This window comes from Orcinus orca, chromosome 1 (genome assembly GCF_937001465.1).
Source record: "Orcinus orca chromosome 1, mOrcOrc1.1, whole genome shotgun sequence".
Classification (NCBI taxonomy): Eukaryota; Metazoa; Chordata; class Mammalia; order Artiodactyla; family Delphinidae; genus Orcinus; species Orcinus orca.
In genome coordinates, this window is record NC_064559.1 from 124,363,677 (window position 1) to 124,387,528 (window position 23,852).

The following is a 23,852-nucleotide window of genomic DNA, read 5'->3' on the forward strand; positions in this document are numbered from 1 at the left end:
GTACTACGTTTTAATCATTACCAGATTAAGTCCAAGACAGAACTAAGTCTGAATGAATTCCTCACTATACTACAATATGGCATATTTAGCTGTTACATAAAACTAGTTTCATTTGAGTCACAACCTCAACTGCCTACAGGGACCAGGAAGTAATCTAAATGTGGAACAGGCTAGGTGTAAGACAATAGAGAGTAATGAAAAGAATTCTGTTCTAAAGGCAATTATTTTTTTAATACTATAAGCCAAACAAAAACATACCTGGGGCTGATTTGGCCAAATTTACTAGGGTTGAAAATTTCCAATTCTCATTGTTTAGCTTTCACAACATATTCAACAGATTCAAAATCAATATCTACCAAATACCCACTAGAAAGAAGATACATATAATGAGACAATGTTTATGAAATGTTATTGTTGACACAGCAAGTACATGTGTACAAAGTTGTCTCATTAAATTTTACATGAGATTCTAGTAGTGATTAGAATCATACACAAATTACAGATCAAATCTACATCCATAACTTAATATACTATATCAAAAATAAAAACACACTTCAGGTGAAAAGAATATTTTATTTCAATACTTTAATACTGAAATCAGCTATCATACATATTCACCAACTCTTAAATTTCGCTGTCCCTATCTATCTCAGAAGACAGTCAAAGTGAGATTAATAGGACGAAGCAGTCTCAGCAAATCTAGAACTTTCTGTATTTCATCTCTAAATTTAAGTCAGGTCCTTTAATAAGTTACTGCTTATTCATTGTTCTATATAATATTTATGAAATGATTAGTGCAATACATCATTGAGCTATCATTTAAGAGGCAAATACCCTATAGATTTGGATTTGTCATCCCGATTCCTTGGCACTCAATAATGTAAGTATCTTTAGAAGCATCTTCTTCATCTTCTGATTTCTTCACAGTAAATTTAGCCTAAAACCAGAAGAGCATTTAGTATATAAATAATATGAAAAGCGACAGAGGGACGAGCCCACAACTCCAGCTTAAATAGGCAGTAGTTAATACCAAACTCATTTTATTGAAGCTAGAGATACAGAGATCAAATGACTCATGAGAAATTCAATGGCCTATATATAAAATATTCTGTTCCAGAAGGATGGTCCTTGTTCAGAGGTATACATACCTGTGGAGTTCTGTCAGAACATATAGCCTGGGCCCTACTCCATACCCACTGAATCAGAACCCCCCAGGAGTACAGCTTAAGCAAATATAAATTTTTAAATCTCAACTGTTAATAATAATGCATCTCTACTACCTACTTCCTAAAATTTTTCTAAAACATGGCACTGAAGCATTTATACTTCTTTTATCTTGTCAAGTATAAAAATACCCTTTAATTCCCTCAAATTTTCTTGCTAATTTAATTCCCTAAATATACTATTTAAAATACCTAGTTCAGAGCAGAAAGGTAGAGGGAGGTAACAATTAACATCTTCATTCATCTTTATTGGGCTTAACGTATTTTTCACTTAACTAATTCAAGTCTGGCTTTGAAACATTTGACCTCTATCATTATATTGTGGAAACATGATTTTTTAAAAAGCAAATGTATTCATTCTAAGAAAACTGAATTAAAATCAAAACAACTAAGTAGGCTGACTGAATTTGTGACAAAGGGATTTCAAGTATGCCTAAAACCTTTTGATTCTCTGAAATACAATTTGAAAACCACTACTCCGAAGCCCTGTTGAACTGTAATATTTACAAATTATTCCAGTTTCAGTATTATGTGGCAGTGCGCTGACACACTGGACACTGAAAATTACTGTTGAATGAATAAACACTGAATCTGAATTCTGAGCTAGACAAACAATTTATATAGTATATATATTTTTCTCAAATTATAAGCACTATATAAATATGAAACACAGGTAACAATTATGGAAATCATTTCTAGCCTATATATAAACCTACTGAAAACTAAAAAAATTTAGAGTTGGAAGGAGCCATAGGGACTACAGCACACTCTCTGACCTTACTGATGAATTATCTGCACTGAGACACAGAATGATAAAGCACCTTTGCCCCAAATCACTGAGTTAAAACACAACAAAGCTGAACAAGAAATCAGAGCTAAAAATTCCAGTTCACGGCACTTTCCACTGTGTATTCACTTCAAATAACATGTGAGTGTCTACTATGTGCAAAGTACTGTAGAAAGAATGAATACAGGGCTTCCATGGTGGCACAGTGGTTAAGAATCTGCCTGCCAATGTAGGGGACACAGGTTCGATCCCTGGTCCGGGAAGATCCCACATGACGTGGAGCAACTAAGCCCATGTGCCACAACTACTGAGCCTGTGCTCTAGAGCTCACGAGCCACAACTACTGAGCCTGCAATGCTACAACTACCGAAGCCCACACGCCTAGAGCTCATGCTCCTCAACAAGAGAAGCCACCGCAATGAGAAGCCCGTGTACCGCAATGAAGAGTAGCCCCGCTCGCCCCAACTAGAAAAAGCCCATGTGCAGCAACGAAGACCCAATGCAGCAAAAAATAAATTAATTAAATAAATAAATTTATTTTTAAAAAAAAGAAAAGAATGAATACAGCCTTGTCTCTGCTATCAAGAAGATCACAGTCTACGTGGGGAGACAAATAGTAGTTACAAAATACAGCATAAGTAGAATAATAAAAAAATACAATTAACTATCTTTTGACATCAAATATAATTTGCCTTTGCCTCCTATCAAGCCTTTTCCCACAATTTAACCAAAATCTACCTATCCTTTCTAATAACAACAAAAGAAGTACATATTATTAAGAATCATACAAATAACATGTTAGGAGTAGGGCAACCGTGGCTTTGAGCTTGGTGCACCTCTGTAATGCTTAATTTCTTAATACTACTGTACATTATTTTTATAACTTTTTAAAATGCTTAAGGTCAGCACCTTCCTTCATAAAATTCTGAGTTATAAATTTCATAGTATTTTATAAAATTATATTATAAAGACTATGGCAAAATGGAAATATGCCACACATTACTGAAAAAAGCAAGAAATGAAGCTGTATGCATTAACTGCAAAAAAATGCAAAGAGAAACAATTTTAAGAGAGGAGGAGAATACCTAAACGTCAAGAGTGGTTTTACTGGCAAGGGGGAGTTAGGGACAGCTTTTTTCCTCTATTTTCTAAATTATAAATCTAGGGAATTCCCTGGTGGTCCAGTGGTTAAGACTCAGTGCTTTCACTGCGAGGGCCCGGGTTCAATCCCTAGTCGGGGAACTAAGATCCCACAAGCCATGCAGTGCAGCCAAATTTAAAAAAAAAAAAATTATAAATCTACTTTTCTGAAGCTGAAAGGACTGGTAAGTGTTAGAAGTCCAGCAAATACTCTAGTCTACCCCAATAAAATCACAAGAAAATAAAACAAAACATTTAAAATTTTTATATAAATAATTTAAGTTTATAGCCCACTGCAAACCCCTTGTGATTTGATTTTATAGTTCCCATTAAAACATCTTCACTTACTGGAAGGCAGTACCTACCACACATGAGCTTAGATGTATGCTCTCCCAGTTTGCTCAAAGCTCAGTCCTGCCACTAAGAAACTATCTTGAGCAATTAATTCCTCTGCCTCACTAGACTCATAAGTAAAATGGGATTAATAATAAATAGCCACCTAAAATGGTCATGCAGAGTGAGACAACTCAGCTTCACTGCTGAGCGAGCTCAGTGCCTGCCACATAGGAAGTGTTCACTGAATGAGAGCAATTACAATTACTATTAAGTTTTCTGTTGATTAAAATGTGACTCCAAATTGGCCAAAATGAAAATCAATTACTCTTTCTGATAGAATACTCACCTTTGCTAGTTGTTCAGCAAAATGTATAGCCGTTTGGGTATGGAGTGTAACTGGTCCTGTTTTTATTCTGGAAATTCCACTGGCTAATGCCATGAAAATGATCAGCTGTTAAAAAAAGAACAAGAAGAAAATTCTCACACATTTACTAATATTTGGGGTTAAAATTCTACTGCTTTCCATATGAAAATACTATTGATACTAGAAATCAACATAGCTAAAAAAGAATTTCTATTTCTTTAGGTTTCCAAAAGTCTTAAGATGATACAAAACCTGTGTTACCAAAAGTTTGTGGTATAGCACAGAAATGCTTAGTAGCAGACCTCAATATAGATTTTTAAAATTAATGTTTAAGAATATAGAGTTAAAAGTTAATAAATTTAATCAGACCAACTATCTTTGCAAGCTATTATATATAATATGAAAGTTTCTTCCATACTCTAGAATTACAACATTTTAACACATAAATAAATACACTAATACAGAATTACTGGAGTGTAGACTAGTAAGAAGGAAGAGACTAGAAATAAGGAAAACTGTCTTAAGAAACTGGTCAAGAAATCTTGAGTAATACATTTCTAAACACAGACATCTGATTTGCTACTAAGGAGAAAAAACTATGGTAGAAAGGAAAATCTATCAAGACAGTGCACCATAAAAGACTGTATTTGGAAATATTCACTAGCACTTCTCAATGTGAGTAGATATATTAAGTTTGAGAGGTGTATGACACATCCAAGCAGAGATGTTGACAGGCATAAGAAATATTATGAGCATGCAGTTAAGGAGAAAGGTCTGGGCTAGTGATATAAATTTAGGAGCTGTCAGCATACAGATGGTACTAAAGCCATGAGACTGTACAAAATAACTGAGGGACTGAATACAGATAAACAAAAGAGCCTAAGCCAAGGGCTCTCCAAAATTTACAAGCTGAGAAGAGGCAAAAAACAATAACAAACTTGCAAAGAGACTAGAATGTAAGGTTAGCGAGATACAAAGATAATAACAGTATTTCAGAAAGCAAGCGAAGAAAGTATTTCAAGAAGGAAGGAGTGCTCGATTGTGCCAAATGCCGTAGCCAGGTCAAGTAAGATGAGAACTGAAATTTATGGTATATAAATTCCAGAAAAATACCTAAAAAATGGATTGAACTAGGACATACCAATCAGTGTCTGAAAGTCAGTGACTAAAATTTATATTCAATCTAATTGCCCAATATTTGAATCTAATAGGCTTGATGGTTTTTATCCTAAAAGTGTCATTACCTGGTCTTGCAGATACTCATCCACAGCACCGCCATGTCTAAGATTTGCTAACAGCATTTCAGCAGCTTCAATTCCAACCTTGTCTGCATTAACACCTACAACAGGCACAATGTAAAAAAAAACTAAATTAATTACTAAGAGGCAAAAAGTTTAATATATCCCAGTTAGCACTGGTGTAATACCTTTTAGGCCTCTGAACTCACCCAATGCAACCTTTAGGATAAGATCTTCATGTATATTTAATCTTCTGAGAGCTTAGCATATGCAAATATTTTATTAAATGCACAAGTAGAAGAAAAAGCAGGCTGCATTGGCCCTGTTTAAGAAGTACTAATTATAGGGGGACTTCCCTGGAGGTCCAGTGGTTAAGACTCCGTGCTTCCACTGCAGGGGGCACGGGTTCTATCCCTGGTCAGAGAAGTAAGATCCCGAATGCCACATGGCGTGGCCAAAGAAAAAAAAAAAGAAGTACTAATTATAAAACCAATTTACAACTAAGTTATGACCCTATAACACTACACCTTGATTTCAAAATTTTAAATTTGCAATTCATATATGCTACAATTAGTCGGCAGCCGATTCCATTAGAATTAAAGGATTTTTTTTTAAAGTCAGATAAGTTTCATCTAAGGAAGAACAGATAAAAATTCTCAGATCAAATATCATAAAGTTTTATTCCTTTAAGATTTGAACTATTTATTTATTTATTTACTGTGCCACGCAGCTTACAGCAACTTAGTTCCCCGACCAGGGATTAAACCTGTCCCCTGGCAGTGAGAGCATGGAGTCCTAACCACTGGACCACCAGGGAATTTGCTGGTATCACCTAACTTTGAAAGTAAGTCAGAAAATTTATTCCCATGTTCTACTTCCTACTTCTCTACACATACCACAAGTATTTGGTACAATGCTGAATACAAAATAAGTCCATCAGAAGTAGTGGAATGTCAAATGATTCTTTTTATTTACTTTAAACTAAATGAAACCTTGGCTACAAATGAAAATGTCCTTTGAAAAATGAGAATGTAGTTATTTTTTATTTTATATTTGGAAATTCATTTGACTATATGTATGTCTTGATAAAATTTACCAGAATAGGGGAAATCAAATTTTAACCATTTTTTCCCTTACAGCAATTATTATAATAATATAACAAATTAAACTATCTTCACAACATCAATCAGGCAAGTATTTACATGACTGAATGAAGTGGTTTGGAATATGTATGAATCTTGACTTCTTGGGTAAACCACTTTGCCTTTTCCATTTCTTCTTCCAGATGGAGATGGAGATGATAATTCCTAAGTTGCAAACTTGCTAAAATTAGAGATAATATTTATAAAGCTTCTATTACCAAGACTGGTTTATAATAAGCTATTAATAAAAAGTTAATATTGAGTACCTACTATGTGTGTACCATACTAAGTGATAGAAACTGGTTCCTTTGCTAAGGAGACATCAGAAAATACTCATATATAAGAGTATTTGAGGATAAGTGCTAAGCTCTATGGTATAAACTATATATCCAATGAGATTTCAGAAAAGGAAATTATAGGTTCTAGAATAACTTGAGAAGGTTTCATGGAACATGAAGGACTTAGGTGAGACCTTGAAGAATGGCTAAAATTTGCATGGAGGATGTGAAGGAGAAGGCTTTGTATCGATAGTATCAGAGAGCAGTAGACACACTAAGGTTTCTCTGTGTAGGGGCAAAGTATTTCTCAGAGCCATTCACATTCCTTCCTACCCAGCCGCCTTGAGAGCGAATAATGGTATGAATGGATCTAACATAATTACCACCTATTACTAGCGGTCTGTGGCAACTGAACAAAATGAAGTAATTATGAGAATTTTTCTTATTAGTATTATGTTCTAAACAAAAGAGCAAAATCCTAGTTTCTTCTGAAAACTTAAGGCTTTTCTGACAAATACTCTTCTGATATTCTAGAGGTTTCTTAAAATGGTCTCAATTTTGATGGTTTATAACAAATTAAAATGAATATTCAATGATTCAGGGTGTCTTCTAGCTTATTAAAAGGACAAAACTATAAAATAGTTATCAGGCTGAACAGAGAAAGCTAAAGGACTGATTATAGCATCAGAGAGATGCCATGAATTACCACATATACTGAAGGAGGAAAAAAAATGCTTACTACAAGCTAGGCAGTTTCCATACATAAGAAATAGGATTGATAAACCAGAGTCATAATTCATCTTAGCAAATTGATTTGTCCCATAGTAAAGAACACTAACTGAAAGATGAGAAATCAACGAATACACAGATATTCAACTATGTAAACACAAATACATTCTGTACATATAGCAATCATATAAAGTTGGAAGGGATTCTTATACATAGATAATGGTCCAATCTCATTTTTCAGGTAAGGAAAGCGCAGTCACCATGTAAGATAATGACAGACATAGGACCAAAACTTAGGTCTTCTTGCTCTCAGTTTAGTGCTCTCTGTTATAATACACTGCCTCCATCTAAAACTGCAAGATTCTCTCTCAAAAAAAAAAAAAAAAAACACAAACAAACCTCACCTTTGCAACAGGATTAAAGAATGTTATAACTGGAAGGATTTCAGATATTCTTCAGGCTAACTCTCTCACTCAATAGATAAGGAAACTAAGGTCAAAATAGTTTTAGTAACTGAGACAATGACAAAAACATGACTAGTTACAACCTACTGCTTCTAATACATATGGTGGTGTGCACAACCAGCCAATGTTGCTTCTGATAATAACGCTTAAACATTAGGATTCAGAGTCTAGTAATTTTCTAGTTAATTTAAATCAGAAATAAAAAGGGGATCTGGATATTGGGATCCATGACATTCTCTGAGATGCTTAATATATAGACTACCTAGACTAAGAGAGAAGACCCCAAGGTCTTTGCAATTGCTAATGACATCTCCTTTGACTTAAGTGCCTGACAGGAAACAAGGGCAGGCACCAGAAGGAGTCAGGCAACCTCAGTAAGTGTTGCTGCTCTATCCTCTATTCCCTCCTACCACTATAAGTCTAAAAATAAGTACTGTGCATTCTACATGAGTGTTGTCCAAAGACAACTTCAAAGTAAAAACTCTCATATGACAAAGTGAAAAAAAATGTTTATGGAATATTAGGAAAGAAACGTTTTCAGGGCTGTCAGTAAAGTTAATTCCAAGTACTGCTCTTAACAGAGTAACGGTCCCTTTATGATGTCAATACAACATATCCAAAACTATCTTCTACCCTGGCAAACTAACTCTACCTCCCATATTCACAAGTTTTAAGTACTTCCAGTTACCCAAGTTAGAAATCTAGAAGGTCATTACACTGCATCCCTCACCCCCCATTTCCAGCTAATCACCAAATTGTCTATTCACCCTCCTAAATACCCTTATATCAGTACTCATCTCTCTAGACTCAGTCCCTGCATTTCCTTGGTGTAGGTCCTCACCATTTCTGACCTGGATTGCTGTTAACAGACTCTTGTCTTCCTGCCTCCACTATGGTTTTCCTCTAATCCTCTACACAGCTATCAGACTAACTTCCAAAGACCTGGAATTACATCCCTCCTTAAAATCTTTATGTTTTCAGGATGAAATCCAAACTCCTTTATAAGGCCTATAAAGCCCTTCAACTATCTGTTGACCTCTCTAACCTCATTCTCTGCATTGACCCAGATCCTGTACTCATCACATATGGTTCTAGTTGCCCAAACACAGAACTACACTTTTATGTCAGCACTTTCCTTTGTCCTTCTTCCTTAGCTCTCACTTTTCTATCTGGCTAACTTCTACTTATCTACAGAACCCACGGGAGGATCACTGAATGGCACAAGACAGATTTGGGGTCAATCAGCCCCCAAAGAATAAGCTGTTCTTCTCCTGTGCTCCTATGGTGCCCTGGGGATAGAACAATCACAGCACTGGTCTGTCTCCTCTGCCAGACTAAGCCAGGAGACAGAAATGGTGACTCTTACTTCTGAATCCTTCATACATAGTACCTGGCACATCTTGGTACCCAACGATAATACAAACAAACTAAACTCACATTCCACCCAATGCCTGCCAAGCACTTACTACTTGTAACATAGGGTCCTAGTCTCTGCTTTATATTTTGCATTATCTTTGCCCTCTCAAGGCTTAAAGACATTGCATGTAGCGGCTCACTGATCCATGCTGATTCCTCACTGCACCTAACAAGTAATGAGTATACACTAAATATATGTTTTTGATCACTATTTCTCAAATTTTATAATACCTTAGAGAGCTTGTTCAAACAGATTCCTGGACCCCACTCTCAAAGATTCTGATCTGATACATGAGGTGGGCCCCAAAATTGGTATCTTCCGCAAACTCTCAGATGATACCCATATGCTACCTGTCCGCCAACCACACATTGAACAGCACGGTTTTAAACAGAATTCATTTATGTCCAGTCAACCAAAGGTGTTGATTTTACCTATTCTATTAACACTGGTTAGATATGACACCCAACTGTATCTAGATCAACCAACTGAGCAGACTAAAATTACCTGAAGTTTTGTATTCAGCAGTAATAATGTGGTTAAATGGCATAGTGAGGGTAAGCATCTTTTAAAGATGCTACAAAGTAGGAATAAAGCAATCAACTGCCACACAGTGAAAAGTTCAATTAGAAGTTGCCTCAATGGCAAAAGTAACTTTAAATACTAACCAACAGATGCATACATGTATCTACTCTCCCAAATATACCAAATACTACAGAAATTTCCCTTTCACAAAAACATTCAGTATTTTGAAATCAACACTGTAATAACTGATGCAGGGAAGAACCATCAACAGATACTAAAACCACTGGATGAAAGTTGTATTGAGACAGGATGATCAGATGGTGTCAAAGTATTATCCCAGAGTATTTATTAATTATAATGGGAAAAGGGGGAATTCCCTGGTGGTCCAGTGGCTAGAGCTCCATGCTTCTACTGCAAGGGGCACGGGTTCAATCCCTGGTCGAGGAACTAAGATCCCACATGCTGCGAAGCATGGTAGAGACAGGCAGGCAGACAGACAGATAGGTAGGTAGATAAATAAATAAATAAGGAACCTTTATAGCAGACATACCTGAATAACACCACCTTAACCAAGTGATCAGTGAGCTGTACTGATAAAGGGCATACTGACATTACATGCACCCTGATGTGATACAATAGAATGTACACAAAGTCACCTGTGCAATATTCTCACTAAAAATGTTTAACCTGAATAAATCTAATCATGAGATAATCAGACAAATTCAAATTATGGAAAATCCTATGAGAAAATGGCCTGGACTTTTCAAAATGTAAATATCATGAAAGGAAAAAAAGGTGAAGAGACTATTCTGTGGTTTAAAAAAAAAAAAACTAAACAGACATGACAAACAAATGCTGTGTGTGCTCAAAAACAAACAAGCAAGCAAACAAAAAACCCCATTCTGCTCTAAAGAATATTTTGGAGGTATCTGGTTATGTCTGAATATAACAGGGAACTTCCCTGGCAGTCCAGTGGTTAAGACTTCACCTTCCAATGCAGGGGGTGCGGGATCAATCCCTGGTCAGGGAGCTAAGATCCCACATGCCTCACTGCCAAAAAGCCAAAAAATAAAAACAGAAGCAATATTGTAACAAATTCAATAGAGACTTTAAAAATGGTCCACATCAAAAAAAAATCTTAAAAAAAATACATATATAATAGATTCTTTGGGTATAAAAATGGTAATGTGATTATGCAGATACTATTCTTTGGATGGACACGCTGCAGTATTCAGGGGTGAGACTTGGTACCTGCAACCTGCATAGAGATGGTTCAGAAACACACACAACACGTAGCTAAACGTTCATAACCAGTGAATCTAGTGTATGGATATTCACTAATCATTCACCTTCTCTATAAGTTTGAAAATTTTAAAAGCATAAAGTTGGGGGGAAGACTGAAAATTTAATTGACTCTAAAATAGAATCAGTTAACCATATCCTTTCAAACTTGTTATCCATCATTCTACAACATCCTAATCCTGACAGATAATTAAAGAATTGTACAGTAGCACTGAGAACAGTGGACCCCCTTCATTTAGCTATACCTCGTTTACCAAGCGATGATCCAGCGAACAAACAGCCAGTGGATGTCTCAGCAATAATGCTATATAGGGAAAAAAAAGTATTACTATCTATGCTATAAATATTCCAAAATTACATGCAAATACAACACAGGAGAACAGTGACTATTAAATAAGCAGAATTAGATCTGGCTAGTATATTACAAAAGTGAAAGTCTTCATATAGAGAGCAGCATGATTAGCATTCTCCATCTTCATCAGAGTAGAGTATCTTTCAGCACTTTGGACAAGAAGTCACACTAGATTCTAATCCACTCATAGGTAAGGAATGGCCCTCCCAGAAGTCTTGTCATCAGCACTAAGGGGTACCATTTCAAAGGCATACTGCACTCATTATCTTAAATGAAAAGGTCTTTTGACAGAGATGTTTGGTTTTGTTTTATAGTTTTTAGATAGTATTATCATACAAAGAAAATGCATTTACTTTAAGCCCTTTAATAGAAAATCTGAAAAAGAAAGCTTAAATTTAAATATCCACAAAAGATACTTTTATTCTTCAAAAATATTAATTAAAGCATTTTTATAACACATAAATCAATAACTACTAAATGGATTAATATACTATATTTCTTTTTTAAATAGATCTTTGCCGTATCTAATATTTACTTGTAAACTGATTTCACATTTGAGATATAGAAAAGCAACTGGAAATATTTCTCTTAGGATCATCTTCAAAGGCTAATTTTTTTTTTTTTTTTTTTTTTTTTTTTTGTGGTATGCGGGCCTCTCACTGTTGTGACCTCTCCCGTTTGCTGAGCACAGGCTCCGGACACGCAGGCTCAGCGGCCATGGCTCACGGGCCCAGCTGCTCCGCGGCATGTGGGATCTTCCCGGACCGGGGCACAAACCCGTGTCCCCTGCATCGGCAGGCAGACTCTCAACCACTGTGCCACCAGGGAAGCCCAAAGGCTAACTTCTGATTAGCTTAAACATTTAAGTTCGCTATATAAACAAAAAGGCTCTTATAATGTAATAAAAGGTAAACCATCCTCAGAAAAGAAATTCAGAATAAAATAATCATCATAATTCATCATACTGTTGTTTTAGGTAGGAATGCCCTTAAAAATATATCTTCTTAAAACTACAAATTTAAACAAACAAAAAAAAATGACAAATCTTTAATTAAAATAGAATAATTATTTCAGGGCTCTCTCAACTAACATCTAGGAAAAAGTATATTGTCTCACATTATTCCATTTCCATTGCCAAAAGCTTGGTCTTTAGTTTCCTGAACAGGCTGGATGTTAACATACAGATCCCTAATCTCCTTTCTGATGCATCTTACGGCTGCCGCTGCCATATCTTTTGCTACCTATTTTGGCAAGACAAAAAAATAGAATAAAATAAATTAATGATTATTTTGACAATTGCTTTCAAGCCTTCAAAGACATATAATTAATAACTTTTACATACATCTTATAAAAACACAATTTTCAACAGTAGAGAACACAGAATTTTAAGAAAAATTTTTAATGAAAAGATTTATTTAAAAATTAAGTTCTTTCAATAATTTCAAAATTTAGATGATATAATACTTATCAAGACATACATACACTTCTAAGATCATCTAGACAACTTTATTTTTTATTACTTTATTTTTTTTAAATTTTTATTGGAGTATAGTTGATTTACAATGTTGTGTTAGTTTCAGGTATACAGTAAAGTGAATTAGATAGCTTACTTTAAATGGCAAAACACCAGCAACAAAAGCTCTTCCATATATCTTAGTCACAGAGCCACGGTCAGTTAAATTTATTGGGTTCAACTGTTTAACTGGCGACATTCGGATAATCACTTCACCACCTCCTTTCGGGTAGTAGCCCCTATGAAAAGTATCATGAATACTTACATAAACTGATTGCACGACAAAAATAAAGCTCAATATTTACAATAAAATAACATGTGAGTGATATCCAACTATATAATTCATGTTTGAAACTTCCAAATAATGTTTTAGATCTGTGTTGTCCAATATGGTAGACTCAAGCTACATGTGAATAAATGAGTATTAATTAATTAATCTATTTATTTATTTATTTAGGACACACAGCTTGCAGGACCTTAGTTCCCCAACCAGGGACTGAACCCACACCCTCAGCAGTGAAAGTGCAGAGTCCTAACCACTGGACCACCTGGGAATTCTCTATTTAAATTTAAATTTAATAAAATTTAAAACTTAACTCCCCAATCCTACTAGCCACATTTCAAGTGCTCAATAGTCATATGTATCAAGTGACTACCATCCTGGACAGATAAGGAACATTTCCCTCAGTACAGAAAGTTCTATTCAACAGTGCTGTTTTAGACTTAAGCTACTTAATGGTAGGAGCTTGGTCTATTTTGTTCCTGCTATATTCCAGTGCCTAAAACAATGTCTGGCACATAGTAGGTGCTCAATAAATATATGATGAATACTTAGTAGCTGAACCACTAATAAAATTTCAACTCAAATATTTAGTGTCACTTATTCTATAAGAGATGCTGAGAACACGCAGATGAGAATGACAATGCTCTTATCCACAAAGAACTCCCCATCTGGTAAGATGGGGCTCCACATATAATCTACTAGGACACAAGCCAGGCTGTAAGCAGGACTACAAGAGAGATGTAAATAGGAACTCCAACTGAGGCACAGTCACTGACAATTCACATAAGAAATTACAAGTTTCATTTTCAGAAAACGTAGGATTTCCAATTTTTAGGAGAGCAGGGGAAGAAAAACATGAACAAAGATATGGAAGTCTGAAGGCACAAAGTATGTTTAGGGAATGGCAGCAATCATGTAGTTAGAATATATGGAGGGGAGGGAGGATAAAGCTAGAAAAGTAAATTGGAATAAGATTGCAAATCACTTAAATGCTACAACAAGAAATATGGCCTTTTTACTATGTGGCCTTACAGAGGGAAGGGAAGCCTTACAGAGAAATAACCTGAATGCCCAACATGTCTCTTAGAAAAATAATTCTGGTTGATCTATGGAACAGAATCCCTTTTATGACACTGCAGTGCCCATTCCAGTTGTCTGCACACAGTGAGCATTCTGTCTGTGGTGAGCATGGATAATTCCAGATATAAAGGTGCCTCAGTGTAGCAATTCCCTTTCAAGTCCCCATGCCTCTGCTGCTTACTGTTTTTAAGCCACGAAGTACTATTATTTCCTATAAGATACGTATTAAGTGGGTTACGGAATGACAGCTCTCCAAGATCTAACTTTTCCACTATTTTTAGCACAAGTAGTGGGTCAAAGGGTTAAGAAATAAGTAACTTACCTCATTTTAATGTCACAATTAAATGTGAAACCAAATTTTTCAACAATTGGCTTGAAAACCTGAAAAAATCAGTTTACTGTTACTTTAATCACCAATATTCATTGTCAGCAAGTATATTTAGTAAACAAAAGTGCTCTGCACTGAAGTAGTAAAGAAACACCATGGATAAACAGTGATATAAAAATGTGTAGGCTAGTTCTATTTTTCAAATAAAATAACTGATGTAGCTAAAATCAAAAGTTTAACATTTAATTAATCAGAGCTGTGCAAGTCTATCTAATGAAAAAAAAAAAATCAGAACTCAGGAAACTTGATCCTAGCAGTTTTTAACTCCAGAGGCCAGTATTTCCTAACCTTCTCAATATAGTGTACTGTAAGAAATTAGGGGGTGTTGAATAGCATTCCATTCTGCGTTCTCAGTTATTTTTTATATAGTTGAAATCTCACCACATACACAACATTTTATACATTTTTCCCCATTTAACATTATAAACAAAAGCATTTTCCCAACATTATAAAATTCCTCCTAAAAAATATTTGAACGACTTCATGGATTCTAGCATAATTTACCTAACCATTGTCCAAGTTTTCATTATTACATAATTATGTATATTATATAACAATAATTATAGTATATAATGCTGTGCTCCAATACCTTTAACATTATCTTTTGCTGCATTTCGCAATATTTAATTAGAGTCATTTCCTTGAAGTGGTATTACTAGGTGAAGAGAGATTAACTTTAACTTTCATTATACATCCTATCAAACTGAATTTTAAAAGACTGTACCACCTATTAAAATGGCAAAAAAATTTTTAACTGAAACCTGAGACTATCAAGCGCTGGGGAGGATGAAGAGCTGAAACTCTCCTACAGCGCTGGTGAAAATGCGAAACAACGCAGCCATGTTGTATGCCAAAACAATTTGGTAGTTTCTCAATAAAGTTAGACATAAACTTACGATTACAACTGAGCAACCCCTCTGTAGGTATTTACCCAAGACAAATAAAAACTTATGTTCAGACAGAAAAACCTGTATGTGTTTATAGTGGCTTTACTCATACTTGCCAAAAACTGGAAACAGTCCAAATGTCCTTCAACTGATAAATGGATAAACTGGTACTGATAAACAAACATCCATATAATAGAACACTACTTAGCTTTTATTGCTGATACAAGCAACATGGATGACTCTCAGATGTATTTTTTTTTAATTTATTTATTTTTTGGCTGTGTTGGGTCTTCGTTTCTGTGCGACAGCCTTCTCTAGTTGCGGCAAGCGGGGGCCACTCTTCATCGTGGTGCGCGAGCCTCTCACTGTCATGGCCTCTCTTGTTGCAGAGCACAGGCTCCAGACGCGCAGGCTCAGTAGTTGTGGCTCACGGGCCTAGTTGCTCCGTGGCATGTGGGATCTTCCCAGACCAGGGCTCGAACCCGTGTCCCCTGCATTGACAGGCAGATTCTCAACCACTGCGCCACCAGGGAAACCCTCAGATGTATTTTTTTAAATTTATTTTATTACAGTATAGTTGATTTACAATGTTGTGTTAATTTCTAGTATACAGCAAAATGATGCAGCTATGGGACTTCCCTGGTGGCGCGGTGGTCCGGGAAGATCCCACATGCCGCGGAGCAACAAAGCCCATGCACCACAACTACTGCACCTGTGCTCTAGAGCCCGCAAGCCACAACTACTGAGCCCACGTGCCACAACTACTGAAGCCCGCAGGCCTAGAGCCTGTGCTCCGCTACAAGAGAAGCCACCGTAATGAGAAGCCTGCACACCACAACAAAAAGTAGCCCCTGCTCACCACAACTAGAGAAAGCCTGCGTGTAGCAACAAAGACCCAAGGAGGCAAGAATAAAATAAATAAATAAATAAATTTATTTATTTATTTAAAAAAATGATTCAGTTATACATATATATGAATTCTTTTTCATATTCTTTTCCATTATGGTCTATCACAGTAGGACCTTGTTGTTTATTCATTCTATTATATAATAGTTTGCATCTGCTAATTCCAAACTACCAATCCATCCCTCCCCCATCCTACTCCCCCTAATCAGATGTATTTTAAGGGAAAAAAACAAGACTCAACAGGCTATATACAGTATTATTCTTTTATATGACATTCTGAAAAAAAGGCAGAACTATTAGAGAAAACAGATCACTGATTGCCAAGGGTGGAGGGGTGGGATTGACTACAAAGAGGGATAACGGAATTTTCTACAGTAATTCTCTATCTTGATTGTGGTGGCTGGTTCACAATCAGAAATCACAAAACTGTATGCTACAAAGGGTGAATTTTAGTATAAATAACCACACCTCAATAAACCTGGAGAAAAAAAGATGATACCACTTTTCTCTCCCACTAGTTGTATAAGCATGCCAATACTGAATTTTATCATTCTAAAAATTTATAGTCAAATCATGGTATTTAATTATTTTTTAAAATTTTATTTTATTGTGGTAAGAATATTTAACATGAGATTTATTTTAAGAGTACAACACAATGTTGTTGACTATAGTTACAATGTGTACAACAGATCTCTAGAGCTCGTTTATCTTACTGTACTGAAAAGTTATGTCCGATGAATATGAACTCCCCAATTTCCCCCTTCCCCTAACTAGCATTCCATTCTTTGATTCCATGAATTTGACTACTTTAGATATCTTATATAAGTGGAATCATGCCAGTACTGTCTTTATGTGACTGGCTCATTTCACTTAGCACAATGTCCTCAAAGTTCAACTGTGTTGTCACATATTCTAGAATTTCTTTTATTTTTTTTAAGGCTAAATAGTAATCCACTGTATGTATATACCACATTTTCTTTATCCTTTCATCTATCAATGGACATTTAGATTGTTTCCACATGTTGGCTATTATGAATAGTGTTGCAATGAACATGGGAATGCTAATTTCTCTTGGAGATTCTGATTTCAACTCTTTAGGATAATACCGAGAAGTGGGATTGCTGGCTTATATCGTAGTTGTATTTTTAATTTTTTTGAGGAACCTCCATACTGTTTTCCATAGTTGTTGCACCGTTTTGCATTCCCATCAACAGTGTGCAAGCGTTCCAATTTCTCCACATCCTCGCCAATCCTGTCAAACATAGTATTTAATTCTTACTTTGAGTTTTTCTTCCAAATCATAATCCCTGTATTCAGAAACTAACAGACTTATATAAGTAATATAATACAAATACAAGTAATATAATGTATACAATAACTGAGGCTTTTTAAAGAATTCACTATGAGCACAGTTCTAAGATACAACACGCAATCTAAAATAATTATCCTCTCCCACAACATAACGAGACACCATTAAGAAATTAAACAGCTATGTACACAAAAACACTCAGGATATATTTAAATAGAGAATGGAGATTCAGAATACTATGTGAGATCATCTTAGTTTACCAGTAGCAACAAAAGCCCTTACCATGGCTGTGTAATCAATCTGTGGTGCCATTTCAGCATTAGTTCCACCTTTCAAACGAAGTTCTGATGGACAAGCAGCAAAGAGAGCACAGGGCATTGAGACCTGCATCAAGAGGCATACACTCCTAAGGAGAAGGCAGAACAGGCTTAGCTGCATTTTCTTTTTAAAGTCTCAAGAGAGAGACATAACTACATATCACCATTAGCTGAAGCACAGACAACTGAGAAGGCAGGTACACGCCCTCAAGTTTAAAGTTAAAAAACACTCCAGTGACTGAATGATAACATCCAATTAGTATTTCGCAGTAGAAGGAACTGGCCTTAAATGATAAGCAAATCTGGGTTTGAATCCAATACTAAATACATTAGCTGTGTGATCTTAGGTTAAGTCCTAACACTTTTCTTTATCTTACAAAGAAGTAAAAAAAAAAAAAAAATTAATTAAAGCATCTTTACAACGTTTTTACAAAAGGATTCTTAAAAGTAACAGTTTATGAAAATGCATTCAAAACCATCAAGGTCTAGAAATATTCTAATGATTGTATCTGAGTCTCCACCATGCACAAGGCATCGTTCCAGATATTAAGATACAGTTCCTCTTTGTTATAAAGCACAAACTAACACACCATTGTAAAGCAATTATACCCCAATAAAGATGTTTAAAAAAAAAAAAAAAAGGGCTTCACTGGTGGCATAGTGGTTGAGAGTCCGCCTGCCGATGCAGGGGACACGGGTTCGTGCCCCGGTCTGGGAAGATCCCACATGCCGCGGAGCGGCTGGGTCCGTGAGCCATGGCCGCTGAGCCTGCGCTTCCGGAGCCTGTGCTCCGCAATGGGAGAGACCACAACAGTGAGAGGCCCGCGTACCGCAAAAAAAAAAAAAAAAGATACAGTTCCTACCATGTTGGCATCTGTGGTATGATAGAGTAATGTTTTACAAAGACTGATAGCCAAATATTTTACATGGAAAAAACTGTTAAGGAGATAATCCTTACCATAACTCACCTCTGTTTGGTCTTTATAGTCAAATAATGGTGAGAAATCACAAGAAATAATTATAGAATATGTAGCATTTTATAAAATGAAACGGTCAGATTTTCTAAATGAGCTGTTATCGCCCTTCTCCAAAGTCAAGGGAAAACAATCATATTAATACATAGACTGTAGCTTGAAAAGGAGCGCAACATAGCCTCTACATACCAAAAGATAGCCTTTACTTAACTTTCTTATAGCAATGATGCAGGTGTACTGAGTTAGACAGTCTCTATCACTGATAATGCATTTCATCAATTCAGTAAATATTTATTGACTGTATAATGTGTTAGGCATTATAAGAGAAAATGCATGCAATATAATCCCTGTTCTCAGGAATTGAGCCTAGGAGCAAGTGAAAAAAACGTGGAAATGTTCAGTTTACTATAAACCATAGGTTTACAACTACTGAACTTCTGTTTATTCCCTGAGAAACCCAACACAGCTAAAGTGTCTCTCTTCCATTCAATAAAATCAGATTCTAAGAAGACTAAAGAAAACCTTAATATTAGAAGAGTAAGGAATTGCAAAGACAAAGGTAGACATGAGAAAACACATGGTACTGTAATCACAGTTAGGGATGAAAATGTTAGAATTCAAATAAATAAGATGTGTTTTCTGACTAGGAACAAGCTTGTTTGAGTCTACTGAATGGAGCTGGATTATCAACCTTCAACTCACTGCCCATACGTTCTAGTGGATTAGAAGCCAGAAGGCCTAGATTCTAATTCTAGCTCTGACCCTTACTCTATGACCTCTGGTTTATCACTTAACACCAGAGGGTCTTCACTCTCTCATTCACAAAGTGGAGGAAGGGTTGGAACACATGGTTTCTATCTTCTCTCCTATAGCTTCAAAATTCTATGATTCTGTGTTAATTTTTAGATAGCTGATTAACTATAACTCTTTCCCCCCTTTTGTACCAGAGAATGCCCAAAATAATAAGCTGACTATAAAGATATCTCAAAATGCTTTAATCCCCTTAAGAAGTTCTCATTTGGCAAACTTCACTTTAGGCCTAGCAGCAAGCCCCTTTTAGCAGAAGTCTATTCACATCATAATTCAAATCTCAATCATCACTAAACATTTTAAGCTAAAAAAAAAATCATAACTTTTTGAAACAGTCATTTCTGAAACAAACTGGCATTGGGTTTACAGTACTATTTCTTACTTTACCAGATTTCCTAGTAAATGGATTGGATGTTGATAAAGGATGCTGCTTACAATAACAATCAGCCAATAACACAGAAAACACAAAAATTGCTCTCCATGTTTTATCAATAAAAGGAGGGGCTCTTGGAAAGGGATAAAGGCTCAATTTAATTGTTAAATATCCAGTTTTCAATGGGGAGAAAAAGCCAAGATCATATATAAAAATTTCTAAATAGGGCTGTGTAAGTATCTATTAAAAGATAACAAAAATACCTAGACTAAAAGTAGAAGATGGCTCATAATTTGCTATAAGCCAAGTACTAAATATGCTACACCGCAAAGACTACTATCACTATAGAGCATGAAACTACAGTTGTTTTCAGATATTCATTTTCTAAGTAATAAAACTAAAGAAACAAATACGCTATACTACACATGTGAGAAAATTCTAGATAGGTATAGCAACAGCTACAATTAGGAAGCAATTAGGTATCTGAGACTTTACACAGTCTCTAACCCTAAAAGGTAAGTGTTTTATCTCCATTTTAAAAGTGAGGAAACTAAAGCTTCAAAGAGGTTAAGCAACTTGTCCAGTAAGTGGTAGTACCTGCGTGTGCATCCAGGTCTAATTCCAAAACCCACACTTAAATGGAATGTAAGTGACACATACCCTGCTGTCTTGGTATCTGCTGTGTGGACTCCACCTTTGATCTTCTCTGGCGTAAACATTATTTCTGTTGAGCCGATTTCTGCCCCCTCCAGTTGCCCATCACAGAAATCTCGAATCATTTCCAGTCCAGATAAATGCTGAGGCCTTCAGGTCATAATACTGCATCAAAACGTGTGCATTCAGACTGCCTATATCCCCACTTTTTACGACACATTTACAAAACTTCAATGGCGAGAAAACAGCAAGCTCTAACCATAGTAAGTGCCAGAGCTTCCTTTTGGCTTTTTATGCACGTAGACTACCTGCTGGTAGGCATTATTTTAAGGGTTCCTTCCAGAGCAGTTATTTTAACTATGAACATATATGCTGATAATATTGTTGCAAATTGTAAGTATGCAAAAGAGGAAAACTAATAAAACTATCTAAGTGCCACCAGTCTCACTTGCATTTCACTGAATAATCTATGATACCTGCATGGGCTGAACTGTGTTCCTCTAAAATTCATATGTTGAAGTACCTCACAATGTGACTGTATTTAGAAATAAGGCCTCTGAAGAGATGATTAAATTAAAAAAGGCAGTCAGGAGTGAGCTGTAACCCACTCTCACTGGTGTCCTTACAAAAAGAGAAGATTAGGACATACCAGGGGTGCGCATGCACAGAGGGATTAGCATGGGAAGAGGGAGCAAGAGGGTGGTCACCTCCAAGCCAAGGAGAGAGGCCTGAAACAGAATCTTCCCTTATGGCCTTCAGAGGAAACCAACCCTACCAGCACCTTGATCTTGGACTTCCAGCCTCTAGAATTGTGCAAAAATAAACTTCTGTTGTTTAGGCCACCTAGTCTGTGGTATTTTGTTATGGCAGCCCTAGCAAACTAATAAAATACCTCACACAGCCTTAATTAATTAATTTCCCTATTGGTGAAATGGGTTACTGCAAACTACTGCTGTGACAGAGAATTACTATTCACACATATCAGTAATTGCCTTTTAATAATTTCAACATGGAGTGTGGATAAAAGACTAAGAGATAGTTGATCCATTATAATGAAATATATAAAAAGTACAAGGAATCAGTCTGTCTTCCCCCTGGGTCCTCTTCTAACAGGTGCATATACCTGACACTTAAAAAATAGTGGCATGCCTAGCTTCCCAGACAGAAGAAACAAAGTCAACTGTCAACATTTTCCCCTCTCCTACAACTGATAATCCTGGTCGTATCCACAGCTTCCTAAAGGTCTGAATGAAAGCTGGAATGACACATCTCAGGGTCCTTATGAGACTATAAAACGTGCGGCAGCAGAAGATGCACTGGTTAAAAAGTGGGGTTTCCTCCGGCCCTAGAGGCTGTTCTGCCCTGATCTACCTTGCCCGCTGCTACGAGCTCTCCGGGTACTTGGAATGCCCGATGAGGCGGGGAAACCGTTTAAAAGATAACTCATTAGGAAACGAGGCAACTCTAGCCAAATAGAGAAAACATGGGCCTATTTTCTGAACTTGCCCCTTAAAACTTTCAAGGGCCCACAAGCCCGGCTACGCCTAACCGCCCAGCCCGGAACACCGTCCCGCCGCCCCTGCGGCCCGGCTGCAGAGTCCTCAACCCTGGGGCCGGCGCATCCTCCCAGCATCACCGCCGGGCTCCAGATTCCCAGCCCCAAGACCCGCCCCCCATCCCCCAATGGCCTGTCCCCCGCCCCGAGCCCCCAGCCCGCTCTCCAACCTCCAGTCCCGCCGCCTGGCTCCCCGACTTACCTAAGGCCCGGCGTGCTGCGGCCTGCTCGGATCTTCTGCACCCGCAAGGGGAGGCCCAGGAGACAGCTCAGAGCCGTAGACACCCTCAAGATCTGCCCGCCCTGGTGCGGAGAGAAGAGAGAGAACATCAGCTGGGCAAGCTCTGTGCCGCAGCCCGGACGGCAGCCGCAACCCTCCAGGCCTCGGGCTCGGTACTCACCCCTTCCATGATGCTGCCGTCCACCTCGACCCACGGGCCCGCCATGGGGGGCGTCCTGGGGCCTGGCCAACCGCGACTCAGTCTCGGCCCGAGCGGGAGGAAGAGGAGACGCAGGGTCCTGCCTCGCAGCTCCGGAGGCGCTGTCCTCGCTCGGGGTCGCTGGACTCCGCGTAAAGGCGGAGGACGCGCCGGCTCCGGGAACGCCCCACCCAAACCAAGCCGCTCTGCGTACAGAAGCCGGGTTCGCCAGGCCCACAGCCAGGGCGCATGCGCGCCGCGCGGCGCTTAAAGGGGCGGCGCCCATAAAATTCCGGCAAATGGGAAGCTGTCCAGCAGGAGGGGTGGTGGCCGGGGAGGTTCCCTGGAGCGTGGAAGGAAATGTGTCCCTGGAAGACTTGCGCCCTGAACACAGCAAAACGCGCAGATTGCCGAAAGCCTACCTTTCAACTCTAGTCGGATCTCCAGTTGTCTCGCAGGCTTGTGCAAGCATCTGTGTTTATCTCTGTTTTCTCGGGGATCCTGCCGTACCCAGAACTGGAGACTCTCAGAGCTGAAGATGTAGGAAAGGTCCCTGCAATGCCCCGACCACCTTCTCTCTGGTCGGGTTTGCCTTCTCTGCAGCCTGTCCCTTGAAATGTGTCCCTGGTGCATTGATGATACCCATGAGCCTCTCGTTCTTCGTGTGTGTGTGTGTGTGTGTGTGTGTGTGTGTGTGTGTGTGTAGAGTATTATCTCTTTTTCTTCTGCTAGACACCATTTATTTGGGGATGAGTAGAAAAGGACAGAATCAGAATCAGTAATATAATGCTCAAAAAAGCCAAAGTTATGCCACCTTGTCCGAGAATGAGTGCAAGTTCATGACTGCAATGAACAGTGCCACTAACGTAATTCACTTCAGAGGAGGGCAGGAACGACAACCCGCTTCTTGATTCCGCTTGTGGTTCAGTTCCTACATTAACTGAGTACCAAATCATATGCAAGCCTCTAGGTAAGCAAAGAAGAGTAAGGTATTTTCTGCCTCGAAGTTATTGGAAGTATATTGTTGAGACTGAGAAGTGATAAATTATGTCATTCTTCTTAATGATAATAATGTACTGTACTTATCTTA

General features: G+C 37.5%; 1 protein-coding gene across 3 annotated transcripts; it reads right to left on the reverse strand.

Annotated features, from left to right (window-relative positions):
- Nucleotides 1–553: 553 nt before the first annotated feature.
- Nucleotides 554–23,780, reverse strand: RTCA (RNA 3'-terminal phosphate cyclase). 3 transcript variants are annotated; one of them, XM_004263080.4, is made up of 11 exons: nt 22,745–23,455; nt 22,546–22,646; nt 20,795–20,938; nt 17,943–18,066; nt 14,493–14,551; nt 12,905–13,046; nt 12,411–12,535; nt 11,188–11,246; nt 5,095–5,189; nt 3,833–3,937; nt 554–937 (listed from the first exon to the last, which is right to left on the reverse strand). In XM_004263080.4, exons 1-11 carry the CDS (start codon nt 22,787–22,789, stop codon nt 836–838), a joined length of 1,101 nt encoding a protein of 366 aa, XP_004263128.1. In that variant the 5' UTR covers nt 22,790–23,455; the 3' UTR covers nt 554–835. The 3 variants fall into 3 exon arrangements, with proteins under 3 accessions (XP_004263128.1, XP_033289704.1, XP_033289709.1); XM_033433813.2 differs by lacking the exon at nt 22,745–23,455 and having other exon boundaries at nt 20,795–20,953; XM_033433818.2 differs by lacking the exons at nt 12,905–13,046; nt 14,493–14,551 and having other exon boundaries at nt 22,745–23,780.
- Between the last annotated feature and the right edge of the window lie 72 nt (nt 23,781–23,852).

Bases quoted from the DNA above. Each gene is read 5' to 3' on its own strand.
- RTCA (XM_004263080.4), bottom strand. From the start codon at position 22,789: ATGGCGGGCCCGTGGGTCGAGGTGGACGGCAGCATCATGGAAGGG. The intron at 14,552-17,942 runs GTAAGGGCTTTT...TGATTTTTTCAG, and splicing joins AGATTGATTACACAGCCATG to GTTTTCAAGCCAATTGTTGA. The intron at 3,938-5,094 runs GTAATGACACTT...TTTTTTTAACAG, and splicing joins ATGAGTATCTGCAAGACCAG to CTGATCATTTTCATGGCATT.